At 47.5% G+C, this 20273-nt stretch overlaps 1 protein-coding gene across 2 annotated transcripts in view; it reads right to left on the bottom strand.

The window, feature by feature from the left end:
• The window catches only part of CDH8 (cadherin 8), a 323696-nt gene extending 305228 nt beyond the window's left edge, over positions 1-18468 (bottom strand). For both annotated transcript variants that reach the window (XM_036346731.1, XM_036346729.1), the window contains exons 1-2: positions 18041-18468; positions 2307-2757 (exon numbers count right to left, since the gene is read on the bottom strand). In XM_036346731.1, the coding sequence (XP_036202624.1) occupies positions 2307-2558 (252 nt within the window). In that variant the 5' untranslated portion in view covers positions 2559-2757; positions 18041-18468. The remainder of the gene's footprint in view (positions 1-2306; positions 2758-18040) is intronic.
• Positions 18469-20273: the final 1805 nt, after the last annotated feature.

Below are 20273 nucleotides of genomic sequence, written 5' to 3'. Positions count from 1 at the left end.
TATATTATATAAGATGCCATCAGTGTGATACACTTCCATAAAGAGTTAACTAATAGAAACAGGCAGGCGATATCTATCAATGATGCAGGTATGAAATTACCCAGAATTTCACATGGTATGAAACGACGTGCCGTGCAGCTGGCTAAAGCAGTTCTAAATAACCAGAAAGTAAGAATGTAAGGATTCTCCATCTATGTTTAATTTGTTATTATTTTTAGAGAGAGAAGGGAGAGGGGGAAAGAGAGAAACATCGATGTGAGAGTGAAACATCAATCCGCTGCCTCCTGCACGCCCCCTACTGGGGATGGAGCCAGCAACTCAGGCATGTGCCCTGACTGAGAATGGAACAGGCAACCATTAGGTGCACGGACAGTGCCCAATCGACTGAGCCATACAGGCCAGGGCTATGCTCAATAACTCTTAAGTTCAAATTACAGTTTAAACACGTGGCAGCTACTGACTAAGGTATAACAGAATAGGGTGGGTAAAATCATGGCCCTGGGGATCTCCAGACTCAGTTCACTCACTAGCTCTGTGATCTTGGTGTGAGCTTTCTTAATCCAGCTAGGTCTCAGGTCCTGCACTTACAAAAAATTAACCCCAAAACCTGGTTCTGGTCAAGAAGCCCATATTCAAAACCCACTGGGAAGAAGTGTTTCAGAACTCAGAATTTGTCACATTTAGAAGCATGTTAAGATGTAAAAACTGTTCAGTAAGTAACACCCTCAGCAGGGTCTGGGGCGCACCCTGTTATCAAACACATGAACATTTCTGCTGGGAAATACATGAACAGGCACAGTAATGGGATGCATTAGGACTCTCAACAGCTCCCAGCCAGTTCTGCTACCTGAGTTTATACCAAGCATGCAAAAACAAAATCTTTTAGAGCTTTTTGCCTTATGGACTTATGAAATAAAGGTATACACGTGTACACATACACATAGAGCGAGGGGGAAGGAATTACTGTTAGAATAGGATTATGTCCACAAAGTGCTTTTCGGAGAGCACTCAACACTGGTTTGGAAAACACCCAATACTGGCCAAAAGGTGAGGTCCTGGAAGCCAGGGGTCACTGCTTTGCTCATTGATTCCCCCCAACCCTCCCACCCACCCCCGCCCCATGGATATGCCTAAGAGAGTGCTGGCCACATAGAGAGTGCTCAGTAAATAGTCTTTGGATGATTCGCAGCTCCTCGTCCAGGCTTCCTCTGTCCAGGTTGGACCTACTATAGGAAATGAGACAACAATCCCTGAAGAGGCTCGCTTTGCTTTGCCAGGCAGAAGCAGGAAAGCCAACAGAAGTTCCCAGAGGAACAGAGAGTTAACTTTACGTTTCAAAGATCCACCTTTACTTCCCTTCCTGTTTATTTTCCTTTCAAACCTTGCATTTGGGAAACAAATAACATTGGCATGATTCACTTCCGAATCTGACTTATCAGGGCAATCAGCCATTGCCCGGCTCATAATTGGAATTCTACTGACGATGATGGTGTGTGTCAAAATGAACAGGAGCTTATGAACGGTTCTGAGGAATAAACATGTTCAGTCTTCAGCAACGCCTGTGTGACCATGGAGAGCAGGCAGCCCTGATCTGCACAAGAAACACTTGTCTAACCTGCCAACAACAGCACAAATGCACACCCCGTCTAGCACGTGCAGCCATGCACTCCACAATATTCCAATTTTGCTTCTATAGATTTCATCCCATCTGACGATGAATGAACCAGGTTCTATTGCCAAGTTTACTGAATCACAGTACATACGGAGCACCATTCAGCATCCATGCGAGGAGTTTCCCTTTCTGAATCCTAGCTTAATGATTGACACAAATAACAAACAAAAGGAGAAAACTCTACCTGAAATTGGAGAAACATGGCCTCAAAATAAAATGAAACAAACAAAAAAAAAAACCCAACATTTTAGGAATCAAGGCGATATACATTCAAACTGAGCAAAACAGGCACTGGAAGTTAGAGGTTTGGTGTAGAGACACCTTGTATGAAACGAGAAAGACAATCTGTGTGTGTGTGTGTGTGTGTGTGTGTGTATTACACAAGGGCTATTGTATCTATGGTGGGATGGAAGGTGTGGGAGAGAACTTTCCCCAGAAGAGCAGCGTGTCTACATTTAAAACTGTTGCCAGGAGATCCTCCCTATTCCCAAAGAAACCAAGAGGTAAACTCACTAACCATGGGGCAGAAAGTACTCACAGTGAAGTGTGTCAGCAACCATGACACGTCTGCCTTTAAGATCTAAAGACAAGGAACCGACCATGAACTTGGGAATCTTAAAAAACGAAAGCTTACCCGGCCAACAAGAATCGGTTCCGGTCCAGAAAACTCCTCCAGGACAAACATTTGATTCCAAACCCAGCCTCGTTTGGAGCGGTTCAAGATCCGCTGTTCTTCACTCAGCCTGTTTAGTTCCAAACGGGATCCACTCGTCAGAACTTGAGACGGAGTCGTCGGAGCCGTGTCCACGCAGGCGGGGAGAGTAATCCATAATATTATTAATGGAGTCCAGAGATCCAAGAGCGCTTCCGAGAGCCGTTCTGGCATGGTCCCACCGGTTAAGCAGATGAGCACGAAAATGAGACAATTACTCGTTTCGCCTCCGGTCCACAGCCATCCAATTCATCATGCAGGGCAGAGCGTTTACTCACGGGGCCGCCACGTGTTCACAGCACAGCAGGCAGACACCATCTGAACAGGGTTTCTAAGACCAGCATCCATTGGCTTGCCTTTTCATTGAAATTGCCTGCAAAAAGCAAAAAGGGAGGAAGAGAGAGAGACAAGTCCACTGAGACAGGGTTTTCCAACGAAATCGCTGCTTTCAAACAAAATCAGGTGAATGAGCCACACCAGGCATTCCCTAAAAGTCTCGAGTTAAGAAAGTCAATCTGAGGAATGGAAGCAAGTGGGCTAACAGGTCCTTTCGTTTTTTTAAGCTTTATTTCGTTTTAGTGTTCATATTTTCTCTGGGTTACTTATAAAAAACTGCTTCACGGACAGTCATAGAAATTTGCTTTTCCTTCTCTTCCTTTCTTCCTCCCTCCCTTCTTTCCGCTCTCTTTTCTTAAAATTTTTTTTAAAAATTTTCTAATGCAGCCTGGGGCGCATGTTCATGAAGCCATCTTATATTCTTATGGAGGTTGCAAACCTTCATTTTTTCTTTCTTCCTTCTCCTCTGCCTTTCCCTCTTTTTCTCTTTCTTTCTTTCTTTTCCAGTTTAAAGGTGGGTTTTAATTCATTTTATGCTGAACTATGTGAGGAAACTGGCCTTCACTAGTGGTTGTTGTTTTTTTTTAAATTTATGAATGAGAATGGGAAGGGAAATTTCCCCAATTTTTACTGTCTTAGCTGCCACAACCCATCAGAAGGGACCATCTAGTTGGGTCACAGAATGCAATTCTCCACCAGGATGCTAATAACCAGGGAATAAAATTAGAATGGTCCCACAGAGAAAGCCGGCATGTCCAGCGCATATGCGGTAATCAGGACAGTGCCAGGACTCCCATTCAGAATGCACAGTTAAACAGGAGATTTCAATTATGAAAAGCTCCTTGGGGAGTAGGATATGGTAAAAATACAATTTTCAGTGGAGGAGATTCAGAAACGGATGGGCGAAAAAAATACCCATTACCTCAGGTGTCAAATACATTTTTTTGCTTACCTTTAGCGTGGCAAAACGTATTTCTCCCCTCTCAAAAAAAAAAAATATATATATTTTTTTAAAGAAATAATGCTCACTGCAGATCCCAGACAGGAGCCTTGCTGAATTCAATTAAGTGGGAAAATGATTTCTCAGAATGCCACTGGGTACAATTCCGTAGGCAACCCTTCAACCTCTAGGTGCCTGGTTCTATTCTGCCTCAGAATGGAAAAGCAAGAAAGTGGTTGCCATGAGCTGGGCTGGCTGTGGGCTGGGTGAGGCCAGCTGGCAGGAGCAGGCCCAGCTTCTGCTGCCCACAGCGGCAGCGTCTGATCTCACATGACAGCCAGTGGCATCGCCCTGCCTGTCACATGTTGCCAGGGCTCAGCTCTGTCCCTAGGACTCTGTACCTCAAAAGCGGCTCCACCCCCAGGAGTGCACACAGGGGCCACTGCAAGCAGCAGCTGTTTTGGAAACTGAGGAAAAGCTTGCAATAGGGAACTGACTCAGAGCAATGCCCACCACCTTCCATAGAGCTGCAGCACTCAGGGACACTCAGCCCCCCTTGAACTTTATTTTTAAATATATTTTAAAATACATTTTTATTGATTTTTTAATATATTTTTAAAATTTATTTTTATTGATTTCAGAGAGAGGAAGGGAAAGGGAGAGAGAGAAATAGAAACATCAATGATGAGAGAGAATCATTGATCTGCTGCCTCCTGCACGCCCCCTACTGGGGATGAAGCCCACAACCTGGGCATGTGCCCTGACAGGGAATAGAACCATGACCTCCTGGTTCATAGGTCGAAGCTCACCCACTGGCAAGTTCAGAAAGGACACAATAATGGTACCTACCCAGAGGATGAAAAGATTACCATCCTTGTGAAACCATTAGGAAAAGCTGGAATGGACCATTATTTTTACATTGTGCCAAATACTCTGCAGGTGTACTCTGGCATCTTCTGTGTTAATGATGCTGGGACAGGGATATGTCATCCCACTGAAACTCAGGACAGACGCTTCTTTGATGGAGACCATCAGGCAGCACTCAGGATGACCTGTGACATGACCAGTGTGCTGCCTGACCTCGCCAGGCTCAGGGAACAAGTAGTAATCGGCCCTGGAGCAATTTCATAGAATGGCATGGTTTCATTAGTCTGAATGAAAGGATTAATACGTAGATGCAGGGCCCCAAATACTACCCATGACCACAATACCTTACAGTCAGAGTAAGCTCACTAGGCTTTGTACTGTTTTGTTCAAAACTGAGGCACTGAAGAATTAAGTGACTTGCCCAAAGAATAGCTCCGATAAGAAGCAGGTCACTATTTCAATCTAGGTAATCGAACTCCAAAATTCTCTTTCCTCCTCCTCTCATTATATAAATATCTGCTGAGCATATACTGAGTGTCCAATACTGGGAACGGAAAGGTAAGTAGGTCAGAGAGCTTATCCTCAGGGACCGAAGAGTCTAAAGGGTAAAGACTAAGAGATAAATACAACATCTAGGGCAACATAATCTGAGAACAGTTAGGGGAAGAGAGTGATGAGTATGCCACTCATCTTGGCAGCATCACAGAAGGCTTCCTGGGGGCAGTGTCCTCTACATGTTGAGAAGTGACTTCCCAACTGGGGAGGGGTAGATGTGAAAGGACATTTAAGTCAAGCCATGGGCAGCCCAGACTACTGACTAGTCCAGGAGCTCTGAATGAGCCAGCACCTAGGGTAGTGTCCCAATCATGACTCACTAGCTCATCCAGTCCATGATCATGGCACCTTCTCCCTACCCACCAAGTTCATCCTAGTCACAGCTGCTATGGAGTACATGTCTGTAGGGTCCCTTCTTCTCTGCCAATTCTCTGTGAAGAGAAAGGCATGCTTTTGGTGTGTTTTTTAAATATTTTTACAGAGAGGAAGAGAAAGTTAGAAACATCAATGAGAGAGAAACATTGATCAGCTGCCTCTTGCACACTCCCTACTTGGGGATGTGCCTGCAACCAAGGTGCATGCCCTTGACCAGAATCGAACCTGGGACCCTTCAGTCCACAGGCCAATGCTCTATCCACTGAGCCAAACCGATTAGGGTGAGAAAGGCATGTTTGATTTCTCCTAAGCTTTGAGAATAAAAATACATACCCTCCCACAGAGAGGGAGTGGGAGACAGAGAAGTGCTATTCCAATGCAGCCCCTCCTTTTTCAGAGAAAGGGGGAGTGACTTGGCCAACACCCGCAGTGGGTGGCAGAGCCCTGGCAGAGCTCCAGGAAGAAATCAGCCCAGCTCTGCAGAAACCCTTCTTCTTCTCTGTTGCTCACCCCCACTACCCCCTCTGTGCGTGCTTCTAGACCTGAAATACTCCTACACCCCTCCTCCAGTGCTGCCACATTCTTGAATCACTTGTACCATTACTTTAAATTCTATTAAAACGCTTTCAGTTTTTAAAGTATTTACTTAAAGCCCACCCAGCCTGGCTCACTGGTTGAGGTTCAACCTATGAACCAGGAGGTCACGGTTCGATTCTTGGTCAGGGCACATGCCCGGCTTGAGGGCTCAATACCCAGTAAGAGACGTGCAGGAGGCAGCTGATTGGTGATTCTCATTATTGATGTTTCTATCTCTCATTCCCTCTCCCTTCCTCTCTGAAATCAATAAAAATATTTTAAAATTGACTTAAAAATGGAAAGCCAATATTATTTTCTACGAAATAATTAAAGTGAACACTTAGAAAACATTTTGTGAATATCCCATCATCAAGACGGACTAAACACACTCACGCACACACACTTTCCTAATATGTGCAGATATGGTAAGTCATCAACACAGACTATACACAAATATATATCTACACATGTTAGATGTAACACACATGTATGTATTTATACCTACTCTTCAAAATAGCCCTAGTATTATTATGACTTTATTATCATTCCCATTTTAGAGAAAAGCAGACTGAAGCACAGAGAAATTGCTTTGTAAAGCAATATTTTATTTTCCCTGAGCTAGACAATGTCAGAGTCTCAGTCGTCTCTCTCTTTGTTAAAAAGGAAGCAGTTAGAGGCAAGGGTGTGCTGTTCAATAACTAACAAGTAGCTCTGGAAAAGGAAACTAGGAGAATGTCTGATGTCTGAGTTCCATGCTACCAATATCTCCGCCATGACCAAAGTCAAGCTTAGCATGACCGTTAACCAGCTCCAGGGCAGTTCCTCAACTTTTTAGCAATCAGCTCTGAGGCGTCCAGTAAGAGCTACCCCAGGACACCATTGTGGGGGTGCATCTCAAACTTCAATCTACATCCAAGGCACCTGTAACTCTAGCTAACATGCAGATTCTGAGCCAGTGAACTGAGGGCGGGGCCTGCGATTCTGCACTTCCAACCATCTCTCCTGGGATGCAGATGCTACCATCTGGGATTTGAGGACCACCATCTGCAAAGCCAGGGGTTCTCGAGAATAAGACAGCTCTCCATTCAGATCCCCCCCTTGAGATAACTTGAAGGAGTCCATGGTGATGTGGGAAATGCACTTCCTGCTCAGTGTCATTTGAAGCCGTGCCCATAACCTACTATCACTCATTATACGGGACCACACGCATATATCAGAAACCCTGCACTGAAGTGTATGAATACACAGGGGTTTGTATGATGTCATAATATTCCTCCCCCACTTTTTATCAGCATTGGGAGTGACACGGGAATCCTGTCCCCCTGGCTGGTGTGTCCATCTACACATGCATTTTTTTTTAATGTATTTTCATTGATTTCAGAGACAAAGGGAGAGGGAGATAGAAACATCAATGATGAGAGAGAATCATTGGTCAGCTGACTCTTACACACACTCTACTGGGGATGGAGCCCGCAACCCAGGCATGTGCCCTGACTGGAAATTGAACCATGACCTCCTGGTTCATAGGTGGACGCTCAAGCACTGAACCACACCGGCCAGGCTGCATATGCATTTTATAGGAGGTGGTGAGACTTGGCCTTCCCTTCAGTGAAGTCTGTCACTTGGAGAGAAATGGGATTCTCGGTGACAATGAGAGCCATACTGTTTATATGCTTGCACCTCTGCCACGGGCAGGGCTAATAGTACCCTCTCTGATGATCAGAAAACAGTTGTGTAAGAATTCTTGAGATGCCATTGAATGTTATGGCACTGTTATCAGAATTAATAAACATTCTGAATAGCAACTGCTACACCAGCTGCTGAACTCTATGCAAGGATGAAGAAATTGTGCAAGGTTGTAAAGCTTGGGTAAAAAAAAATCGATTTATTTTTAGATTTTTCTAACCACAATATGTATGTCTGGCCAAGCAATCCACTTTATTATAATGCTGCTACATTGATTTACACCCAGAGAGTGAGATGAAGAGATTTCACAGTCTCTCTGGAATTCCTACACATAAAAAAGGGTTTGGAATTCCCCCACAAGAAGGTAGTTCTCCTCTTGGGTAAACTACCTGCAATCCAACTTTTCATTCACACTCAGTTTCAAGACAGTTCTAATGTCAACCTGGATCTCGGTCTCCTGACCCCAACATCCGATCAAGGTGAACTTGGCCAGTCCTCAAATACGTTAAGTCATTACCCAGAAACAGAGTGCACCATCGATTTTGTAAACAGCCTAAAGTTCCAAACGCTGAGCCACACACCGAGAGGTGACGTCTACAATAAAAATGGGCTTTTACAGACACTTTAGGATTCAATCCAGCAGATGATTGTGGTTGACAGGAAATTATGCTTTTATGATCCACTGGGCTTAGTGGCCACAATATTTCATGGAGGCAAAAATGACACACAGGACCAGAGAGTTTCTATTAAAAATGTTTCTGACCTTGAATTTAGAGCCATTAGCAGGCTGTTTCAACACAGGTAAATGCACACTGAATTCAAAGTGGTATTTCAGGAACGCGGGGGATGCGAGTCAGCGTGAGGCCCAGTGCACTTCACGCCAGGCGCTGGACAACTGGAGCTGAACGGGTAGAAATGGTTTTGGGATCTTGGAGAGGAGTGTGATACATGCATGTGTCCAAATATAAGTCATTCAAGAGAACCGCCTTCCCTAAAGCCTTCAGAATTCCCCAACCAGATTCCCCGGGCAGAATAGCATCCGCAATGTTTCCTGCACACATACATAAACATGTGTTTGTTTGTTTGCTTATCTCTCCCCTCAGCCGCAACCTTTCTGATTATCTCTTCTTGGCATTAGACCATCTACTAGTACTTATCCAGCTGTGCCTATGCACCCAAAGGCATATCATTTGCCAAAATAATACTGGCCAAATCCACTTTGCTCTCTTATTGACATGCTCCTTTTTTTCTACCAGAAGCTTTAGTTTCTTTAAGTTCTCTAACGATTGGTTATTTTGGCAAAAATAAATGAATAAATAAATAAATGCCTTCTCCTCTTTTTCCCAAGAGGGAGTCAGAGCTTCTCTATCAGTTACAGACATTTCAGAATGGGGAGATGAGGTCCGTGACAAGTCAAGGAGGTCAAAATAAGCCCCCCTTTTATAGAGTTACTAGAGGCTCAGTGCACAAATTCATGCACAGGCGGGGTCCGGCTGGCCTGCCCAATCAGGGCCAGGCTGGCCATGAGGAAGGGCCAGAGGCAGTTGGCCAACCGGCCCACCCCCCTCCCCTGGTTGAACTCCCGGTCAAAGGGACAATTTGCATATTAGGCTTTTATTATATAGGATAGAGCCAGGCCTTTATTTATAAAAACTTTCTTAAATGATAAGGTTAGTTAAGCTATTGAAGGTAAGTCTGTGGTATTGGACTTGCTTAAAGCAAAGCTGCAAGGAGATCATCTCAGAAAGATGATTGGAGGCCCTGGCTGGGTAGCTCAGTTGGTTAGAGCATCGTCCTGATACACCAAGGTTGTGGGTTCAATTCCCACTAAGGACACATACAAGAATCAAGAATCAACCAATGAATGCGTAAATAAGGGGAACAACAGATCTCTCTCTTTCTCTCTCTCTCTCTCTCTCTCTCTCTTCCCCTTCCCTTTCTCTCTCTAAAAATCAATCAATAAGTAAAAATGAGTGGAAGTTTGACACTCACTAAAGATAGGTAGTGCCAGGAAGCCATTTCTCAAGTCTCATTTAAATCCCTCCTTTTTCATTTAAAGGCCACATCCTTTGCTGTCTCTGTATCACTTGTTTACAATGCACTAGTTGGTGATGGAATGCATGAAAATATTTTGTACTGGCCATTTGTTGGAGGAGGTCATGGAGAGAACGTTACCACCAGTGGACCCTTCAGCTGGACTGGGGCAGTCAGGGGAGGCTCTTTACCCCTCCTGGTCCTTGGAATGTAAGTTCTGCCCACTGTTCCTCCACTAGGAGCTACTTCAAGAACACAGCTTGGAGAGAGCAATGTATAATTGAGACCAGGTGGACTGAATATGGAACTGAACCCATTGAGGCCTCTATGTAAACCAGTGGTTCTCATCCTTGGCTGCACATTAGAATCACCTGGGAATCTTTTTAAAATCCTGATTTCTGGGCCTCATCCTCCGGAAATTCTGTTTCTTTGTTATGGGGTGGGGCCACAATATTAGTAACAAAGAAACAGAATTTCCAGAGGATGGGGCCCAGAAATCAGGATTTTAAAAAGATTCCCAGGTGATTCTAATGTGCAGCCAAGGTTGAGAACCACTGAAACTTTTTATTTTTTTATTTTACTGATTTTTTACAGAGAGGAAGGGAGAGGGATAGAGAGTTAGAAACATCGATGAGAGAGAAACATCGATCAGCTGCCTCCTGCACAACCCGCACTGGGGATATGCCCGCAACCAAGGTACATGCCCTTGACCAGAATCGGACCTGGGACCCTTTGGTCCACAGGCCGACACTCTATCCACTGAGCCAAACCGGTCAGGGCTAGAACCACTGAAACTTTTAAGATTCTCTCAGGAGGGTGCAGAGAGGAACTTGTCTGTGGTTGCCCAAGTCAAGCCTCCTATGTAAGTTCCCTTGATTATTAAAGTACCGCCTACCAATGTGGAATAGTTGGCCCCTTTCTCCAGTCTCTCCTTGCCCTCGAATTCCACCTGGAGAACTGCCAAGGTTGCAAGCCAGCAAGCCACCAAAACCCTTTAAATCACAGCCACCAATAGGAATCGATCATATGCTTACCATCTTTATAACACACATGAACCGTGGGGAGCTCCAAGGCACAGTGGTTAAGAACACTGACGCTGGAGTAATCTGAATCATAGTTCTATCATTCATAATGTAAATGGCAAATTAATTTCAAAATGTGGCAGACAAGGAAACTGAAGCTCTGTGTTTAATAATACCTAACTGGGAGGATTACAGAAAAAAAATTATACAAGAGAAGATATGTAAAATTCTCTGTCAACGTAGCAATAATAGTTAGTTTTTATGGAATGCTTCATGTGCTTCACAACGAATTTTAACTGATTTTATGAAATTATTTTATTTCAATTTCTTGCTGTGCACATCACTGGGGGAAACTGCAGTGTTCTGTGTAGACAGGTAATAAATAAAATAACCTTTTTTTCCAACCCTTGATTTTAAAATAAATGGCCTGGACCCAGTTGGATATAAATAAAACGGCATTTCATAAGTAGCTTTCCCTACCTGCAGCTAACATACAATTAATGCCTCCAAGTAGCTTTATTAGGCCTCTAAAGGGTTGCAGTTTTACCCACCCACCCCCACTCAACCCAGTCTCCCTTTGCAATAGATGCCATGGCCTTGGCCAGTGGTTCTCAACCTTCTGGCCCTTTAAATACAGTTCCTCATGTTGTGACCCAACCATAAAATTATTTTCGTTGCTACTTCATAACTGTCATGTTGCTGCTGTTATGAATCGTCATGTAAATATCTGATATGCAGGATGGTCTTAAGCGACCCCTGTGAAAGGGTCGTTCGACTGCCAAAGGGGTCGCGACCCACAGGTTGAGAACCTCTGGCATTGCTATCATTATTTTCTCCTGAGAGGTTCCAGTGCAAGAAAGGCACTTCCACATCAGAGAAGATTCCCTTTCAGCCAAGTTGTAACCACTCATTAGAAAACATGAGCCGGTACTTTCCTTCTACAAGAAAAATCTCACTGCATTTCACAGTCGTCTATACGGTCCTGAGGTGGGGGCAAGCAGGGAGTCCCTGGTAACGCAGAGAGGAGGCCAAAGTGATACCTAAACACTTCTCACGAGGGAGCTCAGTAAAGCTAGTGCCAGTTAGAGATCTGGTTCAGACAGTGTCTGCTTCCAAAAATACTCAACAAACTTCCGCTGTGCATGTTAAGGAATTTTAGCACCACTGAGGATAGAAACTAGAAGCTCTCCCTTCTTGCTTATTTATGAAAGGTGGAAATGGTTAAATCAGTTCCATCACACAACCAGGCGCACGGAGTCTGCAATACTGAGACGGAAAAGCAGCCGAGTGTAAGAAGTTAAGATCCTGCCAATGAGATTACGCTGCGTGGCAACCACCTTACAAGTGCACTTTCCTGTCTTTCTCTCATGTCTCAGACTTCATAGCTTAAATGCCACCCCGGGACGCTGTTCCCATGAACTCCGGACACAGATGATGGGGTAGACAGTCAGATAGAGAGCAAGCGATCATTTAACAGAAATAGCTTCGAGATGTCACAGGGAATGTATAGTTCATGAAAATTAACTAAATTGCTAGTTTCTAGAAAGGGTAGACTAGCTCCAGCTACAAAATGTTAGTGAAACTCAAAGACAAGTATACTTTACTACAATAAAAACACATAGAACTTTTTTCATATTCATGAGCATCCTCATTTTGAAGATGGGCCTATTTGGATGCAGTAAAGTTGAATTCTGTTTGGCAGGCTGAAATGGCAATACACTAGTAGAGAATGGCATGTGCCCCTGTAATTGTTATATCAAATTTTGGAGATGAAGTTGCATATACGAGAAAGAAAGCATTCCCTTGTGATATTTATATCATTCCCCATCTACATATTTTGTTATTCATGTCACATCAGAAATCAAATAATCATATTTTATGCATTAATCTACCTAGAAAGAAACAATGCCTGGAAAATATTGCTCTTACTGCTAATGGAGCATGAATATACTTTGATGATATTCTCACTGAGTTATATACATAGAAAGGATTAAAAAGATTCTGTTTTCTATTCCTTTACAAGATATATATTCAATTTGCTTAAAATATCAGTAAACACATCCACAAAAGCATCATACAATGGAATACACATACACACACATATATTTTTTTTCCTGTGTGTATATGTGAGAGCCAGGTACCCGGCTGATTAAAAGCAATACACAGGAGCACAGACTGTTTTCTAAGACACTCAGACTTGTTCACGAGTGGAATATAAACTGTTTCATTTAAATTAAAAAATATATTAAAGGGAGAAGGAGATGAGCAAGTTTTTCTTGGTGATTTTTTAAACTTTCCCAGGAGAGAAAGGTAACCACACTGAGTAACACATGTAACAATTCCATACCCAGAGCATTTTTCCCCAATAAAATATAACTTTGCATCACATGCAGTTTAATAGCATGCTTGATGTAAGTCTAGTTTTGGAGGCATTCTCGTTTTTACAAAGCTGACTTGTGTCACTTTTATATCCCATAGCATTTAAAAATGATTTCAAAGGGGAAAAAAATACGCTTTGTGCAACGTGAATAAAACTGATTTCAAAAGAGAGAGACTCTAAAAATAAACTCAGGGCAATTTATGAAACTTGTGAGGAGAAAACGGAGGTAGACCATCACAATATTGGACTTTGGATATGACTGCAGCCTGCCCTGCCTGTTATTGAGAAGGCACCGTCTTTGCTCATTGTTAATGCATCAAATAAATGTTTACTGAGCACTAACTCTGTGCTAAGCCCTCGTCCAACCATAATTCTAACGTCTGCAGTTGTCTTTGGCAGTAAAGGTAAGGAAGGCTAGAAGATTCTAAATAAAATTGTTATTCTTTTACAATGCTTTTCCAAAGAGCCACCCGGAAATCACAACTCTGTACTTCTACCTACTAATACAACTTAAAAAAAAGACTTATAAAAGCAAGACAGGGGTGGTGATATTTACATAAGGAATAGCACTTGTAGATAGGAACAGGATACTGTATTGGTCCTGGTGACTTGTCATGAAGTGGCGATGGAGATTCAGTTCATGGTAACATAGGGGAGACACAGCTACCTTGCATCTCTTGAACTTACTTCTTTTCTGACCTTCTGAAGTTGCCAGGTTCAACTCATTTTCTGCTCACGGTTACACCTGACGCGGATTCCGAGGCAGGCACCAACCGTTCAGCAGAAATCAACTACTTAGCAATTTGCATGGGAATGAAATGAGATGGGACTAACAGCTCTTGGGTGAATTCAACCCCACTAAATCAGATCCATCAAAACAGTATTCTGTTTCACAAGTATATACGTGACTGAGGTCTCACCGCACCACACACAGATGTACTGTTTTTAAAAGACTGGCTGACATATAAATTCAAGAGCCTGGGGGGCAAGTCAAATGACCTAAGGCAGGTGAAATGGCCAAAGGAACATGATAAAAATCTCATACTTGAACCAATAAATGAGTTCGTTATAGGGGCATGTTTTCAAGTTTTTTCTGGCAAGTGTGCGTGAGTGTGTGTGTGTGTGTGTGTGTGCGCGCGCGGGCTGTGACTTCATTCTATGCTCCGTAGCAGGTGTATAATACACCAAAGTTCAGAGCTGCTTCCCAAACTAAAAAGCCAAGTTAATCCATTTCAGCCGTGAATGCCAACAGTATCGAAAACAAAGAGAAAACTGCATTTTTCCCGCCTCTCTGCATAGCCGTGTGAGAAATATCAAATGACTGAAGCCAGCAGCAGCACTGGCACGGGATTTCCGCGCGAGTCCTGGGACCTTCTAGTGCATTGCTAATTAAAAGGCTGCTCTGCTTCTGCTTGCTCCTGAGTTTGTCAAACGCAAACCTCTGCTGATGGGCCGGAAAAGTGTTGTTGAAAATATAAATGGAATGTCATTCTACCCCTGAGAAGCTTCTGGTTTTGCGTGGACCATTTGCTCCACTGGAATGTCAAGGAAGCTATAAGGAGTGCCACCTTGAGTAGAAAAATAAAGATGCTTATTTTTCTTTAGAGCGTTGAAGTACTTACAATATGTTTTTTCTGAACAGCTGAGGTATGGAGTCTAAACTTTCCTATCTGGGCTTGTTCCTTTTCCCTCGCCAATAACCAGCGGAAGGAACCTAGAAGCAAAGCCCAGAGGTGCAATTTCTTTAACAGAATCATTATACCCTCATTCCGTGGAGTTTCCTAGTTTTTGCTCCAACAATCGGATGCTCTCTGGGAACCAGGAGCACCAGACCTTAAGTGCTTTACAGGGAAATGTCGTGTCAGGAGTGCATGCATATAACAGCCTTTCAAAATACTTTCTCAGGTGGCCTATTCCATTCTGCTGAGCATGTTTTAGGGAATGTTTTTTACATCCAGCATACCACCGATGGCTACTTAAAGTGTACGCATTGCTAAATTCAGGGGTGGCTTTGGACAACTGCTGCCTTGACCAGAGTTCTGCATGATACTCCGATAGAGTTATTTCCCAGGGTAAAGACTCCCTTCCCTTTAGAGCTGATGTGTGCAGAGCAGGCACCCGGAGCTGCTCTTCGAGTGAGGGCTGCTGCCAAACTGTTCTGCAGCTAAATTTCTAAGACCCACCAGAGCTCCCGAAAATCCATGCCCGGTACCCAAACTGTAGCGCCCCAAATGCTAGCGTCTTGAGTGGAGAGGAGTACCTATCTGGAATCTTGAGAGTTTTAGGAGATTGTAGATTGAGAATGGAATGAAACCAAAGCATTTCATTGTAATAGTAACACTAACTACAGGGGGAAAAGAGATTTAAAAGTTGGAATGACGGCATCACTGCACAAATTTCGGAAAACATGAGCCCGTGTCCCCCAAACATCTAGCCCATGTGTGATGGTCAGGGGATGCCCTGCCACTCCTTTGGGCACATGGGGGACAGAGTAAGGAAGATGGACAGCCCTGCAGGGAGGGAGCCCCAGAGTTGCCCGGCAGCCTCTTCTCTGTTTTCACAACAGATTTTTTTTTTCCTCAACGCTGAGCCCTTTTCAGGGCCCAGAAATAACATCTCAAAGGTGATTTAAAACCCTGCAACTGCTCCAGGTTGGAATGGCTATGTGACGGGGCGCTTCCCATCTGCGGGAGCAGATTTACAAAATATTAGGATTCATAGTATTATTTAATAAGAGGGATAGCCCTCCAATTTCTTTCAGCTACAGAGCTCGGGGAAGTGGAAAAACATGTCTGGACATGATAATTACGGAGAACTCCCTTGGAGTGGAAAAGAAAATGTAACCCTTAGAGAACATTCTTCAATGGTACCAGGTCTCTCAGTAGAGAAACTCCTCTCTCTCTCTCTCTCTCTCTCTCTCTCTCTCTCTCTCTCTCTCTCTCTCTCTCCCTGACACACACACGCACACGCAGACACACAGACACACTCCAGATGAACCCCCTGCAAAGTGGACACAGCTGGTGAAGGCAAAGGCAGCAGCCAGGCAGGGATCTCAGTTGCGTCTGGCGTGAAGGATGGGGCTCATTTTGCATGCAGTGAGGTACAGCCGCGAGGCGAGGGTGAACGGATGGAAAATCCCACTCTCCAACCCCACATAAATATCTCTTTCCCACGTCTACTTTTCCAGTTGAAAGGCTCCTATAATGAAGCCAGAGGTGACAGCCCAGGGGGGGCTGCTAACCATGGAGATGGCCGTCAGGAGTGTTGTAAAGGGGACCGGCGCTTCCCCAGGGTCCCGACCAACCCCAGTCCCTCCTCTGGGCTCAGCGACAGTACCCGGAGCCCCAGGGCAGTGCCCTTGCCTACCTCCTTGGCGGGCGTCCCCTCCTTCCCAAGGCCAGCCCACAAGTCCTGGGGAGCCGGCGAAGAAAGCAGCCCAGCCGGCTGAGCTCATTAGCAGCTCTGGCGCTAAAGGAGTGAGGGCTCCTCTCCAGCCTCTTAAAGAGGAAACTCTTGTGGAATCTTCAGGAAAAGGGTGGTAAAGTTGAAAGGACCCTGTCTCCCTCCGGCTCGCTCTATGCTAAGCTCCAGCCTTTCATTGGAGCCGAAGTGAGCAGCTGCCAGCCCGGGGTTCCATTACAGACTAATGTTGTGCGTTTGCAACAATCAACAATTAATGTTGTTTGATTTCTTACATTTAGCAACCCAAGCAAACAGCTGCTCTCTCCGCTCGCGGAGGCACAGGGCTGGTCCTTCGCTCGCCACCGGCTCTGTGCCGACGGGGAAGGGTCCATCATAAGGAAACTTTGAGATTTCGGCCACACTGGGGAGGAGGCGGGGGGAGCTTTGGTCTCGGGGAGGGAAAAGGCGGAGGAAAATGTAGATACCTGTTGGCATCACCGTTGGCGGGGGCAGGTCTTCGCCGTCTCCAGCCTCGGCTAGAGCCCGGGAGACCCGGCGCAGGTCCCCGAGGAACCTGTTACGCAGAGCCCAGGCGAGAGCCCTCTCTTCCTCGGGGTTCTGCGAGGGGTGCGGCCCGCCCCCCAAGGGCTGGCGGGTGGGAGCCGCGAGATGACAGAAAGCGCAGCTGCAGGTTCTGCAGGCGCTGGGAGAGGAGGGGGTGGGGGAACCGAGACGTCCCCGGCTCCGGGGGCCTCGGCGAGCTCAGTGTCGCCGGCTGAGAACGGACGCTGCCGGGGGGTCCTGCCGGGGTGCGGGGCAGCGGCTCGGAGTCTGCAGAGCCGCGGGGCGGCGCGGGATCCCGCAAGTTTGCAGCCGGCGCCGCGCCTCCGGGCTGGAGCAGCCACTTGTGGGAAAGCCTGGCGCGGGGGGTTTGGGGCTGCAGGGTCGCGATCGGCGGCGGCACCGAGGGGTCGCCCTCCCTCTCTGGGCGGGGAGGGATGCGGCCAGCCTGCGAGAGGGCACCCCGGCGCCCCCTTCCCCCGCCGGCGCGCACACGCCTCGTCCTCGGCGGCAGGTGCTCCCCAGCCCCGCGCGGCCCCCGCAGTGAAGGCGCGCGGCCGCCGCTGCGCCCGCCCGGGTCCGGAAGCGGCGGAATTCGCCCGGCGATCGCGAGGAACGAGACCGGCCGGACAACCGGGGGGGACTCAGCCCGCTCGCTCCTCTCCAGGATCTACGCTCACGGCGGTTGGCAAAATACCGTCACGCCACATTCGGAGGCGCCCCCTGGGCTGCGCATCTCGGGGAAGGAGACGCGGCTCAGCTCGGCGCCTGGGCTGGGCACCCGCATCCAGCATCGGAGCGGAAGGAGCGCGCAAGGTGTCCAAGGTGTGGGAAGGGGCCGGGGCATTCCTAAAAGAAGCGTCCCTCCTGGATCCTCGGGGCGTGGAGGGGAAAATAAAAGGGGGGGGGGGTGGTTACTTACTTGGGCTGGCTCCGCGCTGGCGAATGTCAAGCCGCTTGGTTCACAAATGGCTGGAGGGACTCGGGGTCGGCTCCCGAGGGCGGCGAGTGGCGAGCAGTCCCCGCGCGCTGGGCAGGCGCCTCCGGATCCCGTTCATGCCGGTGGGAGCCGCGGGGCGGGCGCGCTGGGCTCCGGGTGTCCGCGGCCCCAAGTGCGGCGGCCGGGCGGGCGCTCCCGTCTGTGCGCCAAGCCGCCCACCGGCCGCGGCGGCGGAGCTGCCAGGAGGCAGGGAGGTGCCCGAGCAATCCACGGATTCGGGGCTGAGCGCTCCGGCGTGCGAGCCCGCCCGCCTGCCAAATGCAACTGTGAAGTGATGTGGAAAAGTGAGCCGGGTGCCTCCCCTGATGGATCTCATTGGGCAGCGCGCGGAGGCAGGTCTGCCACTTGGAAATTCGTGGAAGCGGCCCCCCTCCCCGCCCCCTCCCCGCCCGCCCCCTGCGCTGGCGCGCGCGGGCTCCCCGGCTCCCCCCCCTTCCCAAGTGGGCACCCAACTTTGAGCTCCTCGCCCCCGAGCGCGCCCCGCGCGCCTCCGCCTCCGGAGGTGGCGGCGGGCGGAGAGGCGCCCTTCCGTGCGGGGCGCGCAGCCCGCGGAGGACCGCGCTGGCGGGTAGGAGGGCCGGCGGACGCTAAAGGAGGCGGAGGAGGTACCCGCGAGCTCGCTCTCTCCAGGCTTACCGGAGTTCTGCGGCTGGCGGTCGCTCGGGAAGCGTCTCCTTGGCCCACAGCTGCTTTCCCTGGGAGGAGGAGGGCGCACGGGGCAATGGGGTGCGCGCGCGTGGGCAGCCCACCTCCTCGTAATTCCAAGAGCCTCTTGTGGACAGAGGGGTGTGTTTGTAAGACCGCTGCCTTCTACCCAGACAATATGGGTTTAGAGGTTGCGTTGGGTGGTCCTGTGGGGGGAGCGCATTCCTCATACCCTTCGCTTCTACTCCTTTGGGGAGCTGAGATGAGGGAGAGCAGCAGGGTGTGCAATAAGATGTGAAAAGGAGAGCAGATCTTGCTTGGCTATAAAGGGGGGCGTTGCTAAAGGTCTTCTCAATGTGTCCTGGCCTCCAGATCTCTGCTTAGGCGCCATGCATTCAGCCCCCCACAGCTTCCACCAAGGCCCCACCCCCACCCCCCCACCCCCGTCTCCACCAAGAGATGCCCTGTCTGCGGGCCCTTCGAGGCCTCTGGTGGAGTCCACTCTGATCTTGAGAAAGGGCCACCTGCAGTAGAGCCAGTGTAAGAAGAGGGGGTCATGAACTAGGAAGTCCAGTTTCTTTCTCATCACGGAGGCTAACACATAGAAATCCATCATCCACTGTGATCATCTTTTAATAAAACTGTTGAAACATAGGATGCATTAATTCTTACTTTTTTGTGTAACTCCCTCCATAGAGCAGCTCGATTTAGTCCATCCCCTGTGCACTAGGAGGGGGGGCGTGGCTAAAGGTCTTCTCCATGTGTCCTGGCCTCCAGATCTCCGCTTAAGCACCATGCTTTCAGCCCCCCAGCTTCCACCAAGCCCCCCCCCCAAAGTGAGCTCCGAGGAAGGCTTTTGCCATCTGGGGACAGAGCTCAAACAGATGGAGAAAAGAGTGCAAAGGACCAGACGCAGGGTCTATAGAGCTTGCACTGTCTGACTCAAATGAATGAGAGCGAGGGAGCAGCATGAGAACACAGACACGGGATGCTTATAATATAGATGCAGATTTGACAGTGTGTGTGTGTGTGTGTGTGCGCCGCATCTAGCATCCCATCGTGAAATGTTGAGAAGAACATTGACTGTAGGTCTAATATCTGTCTGTTTCGCATTCTAGCCGTCATGGGCAAGACACTGCTATTTCAGAGAGGAAGAACTGAGGAGAGCCAGGAGGTACCTGCCACCAGCACCAGGCAGTCACTATGTAACTGTTCTTTGCTCAGACTCTGTGTGCTAACAGGGGATTCTGGGCTTGGCTGATTCTGTCTTGAAAAAAATAAAATAAAAAAGGAACAGCGGTCGCACCTCAGTCACAATATGACTTCTGCTGAGCAGGCAGCCCCAAGTGGACAAAGAGATCCCACCTTGGGTTGGATTTCATTTTCACGTTAAACAAATGGTCTGAACCTTCCCTCGGGGTGCCTTCTTACGTCAGTGAGAACTAAAGAAAAGCTTGCATTCCTGAAGGCTGGGGACTGTCACAATCTGGAATAGCAAACTGCCCCTAAA

Source organism: Myotis myotis, unplaced genomic scaffold (genome assembly GCF_014108235.1).
Source record: "Myotis myotis isolate mMyoMyo1 unplaced genomic scaffold, mMyoMyo1.p scaffold_m19_p_19, whole genome shotgun sequence".
Classification (NCBI taxonomy): domain Eukaryota; kingdom Metazoa; phylum Chordata; class Mammalia; order Chiroptera; family Vespertilionidae; genus Myotis; species Myotis myotis.
This window is presented reverse-complemented; position numbering and strand designations above follow the sequence as displayed.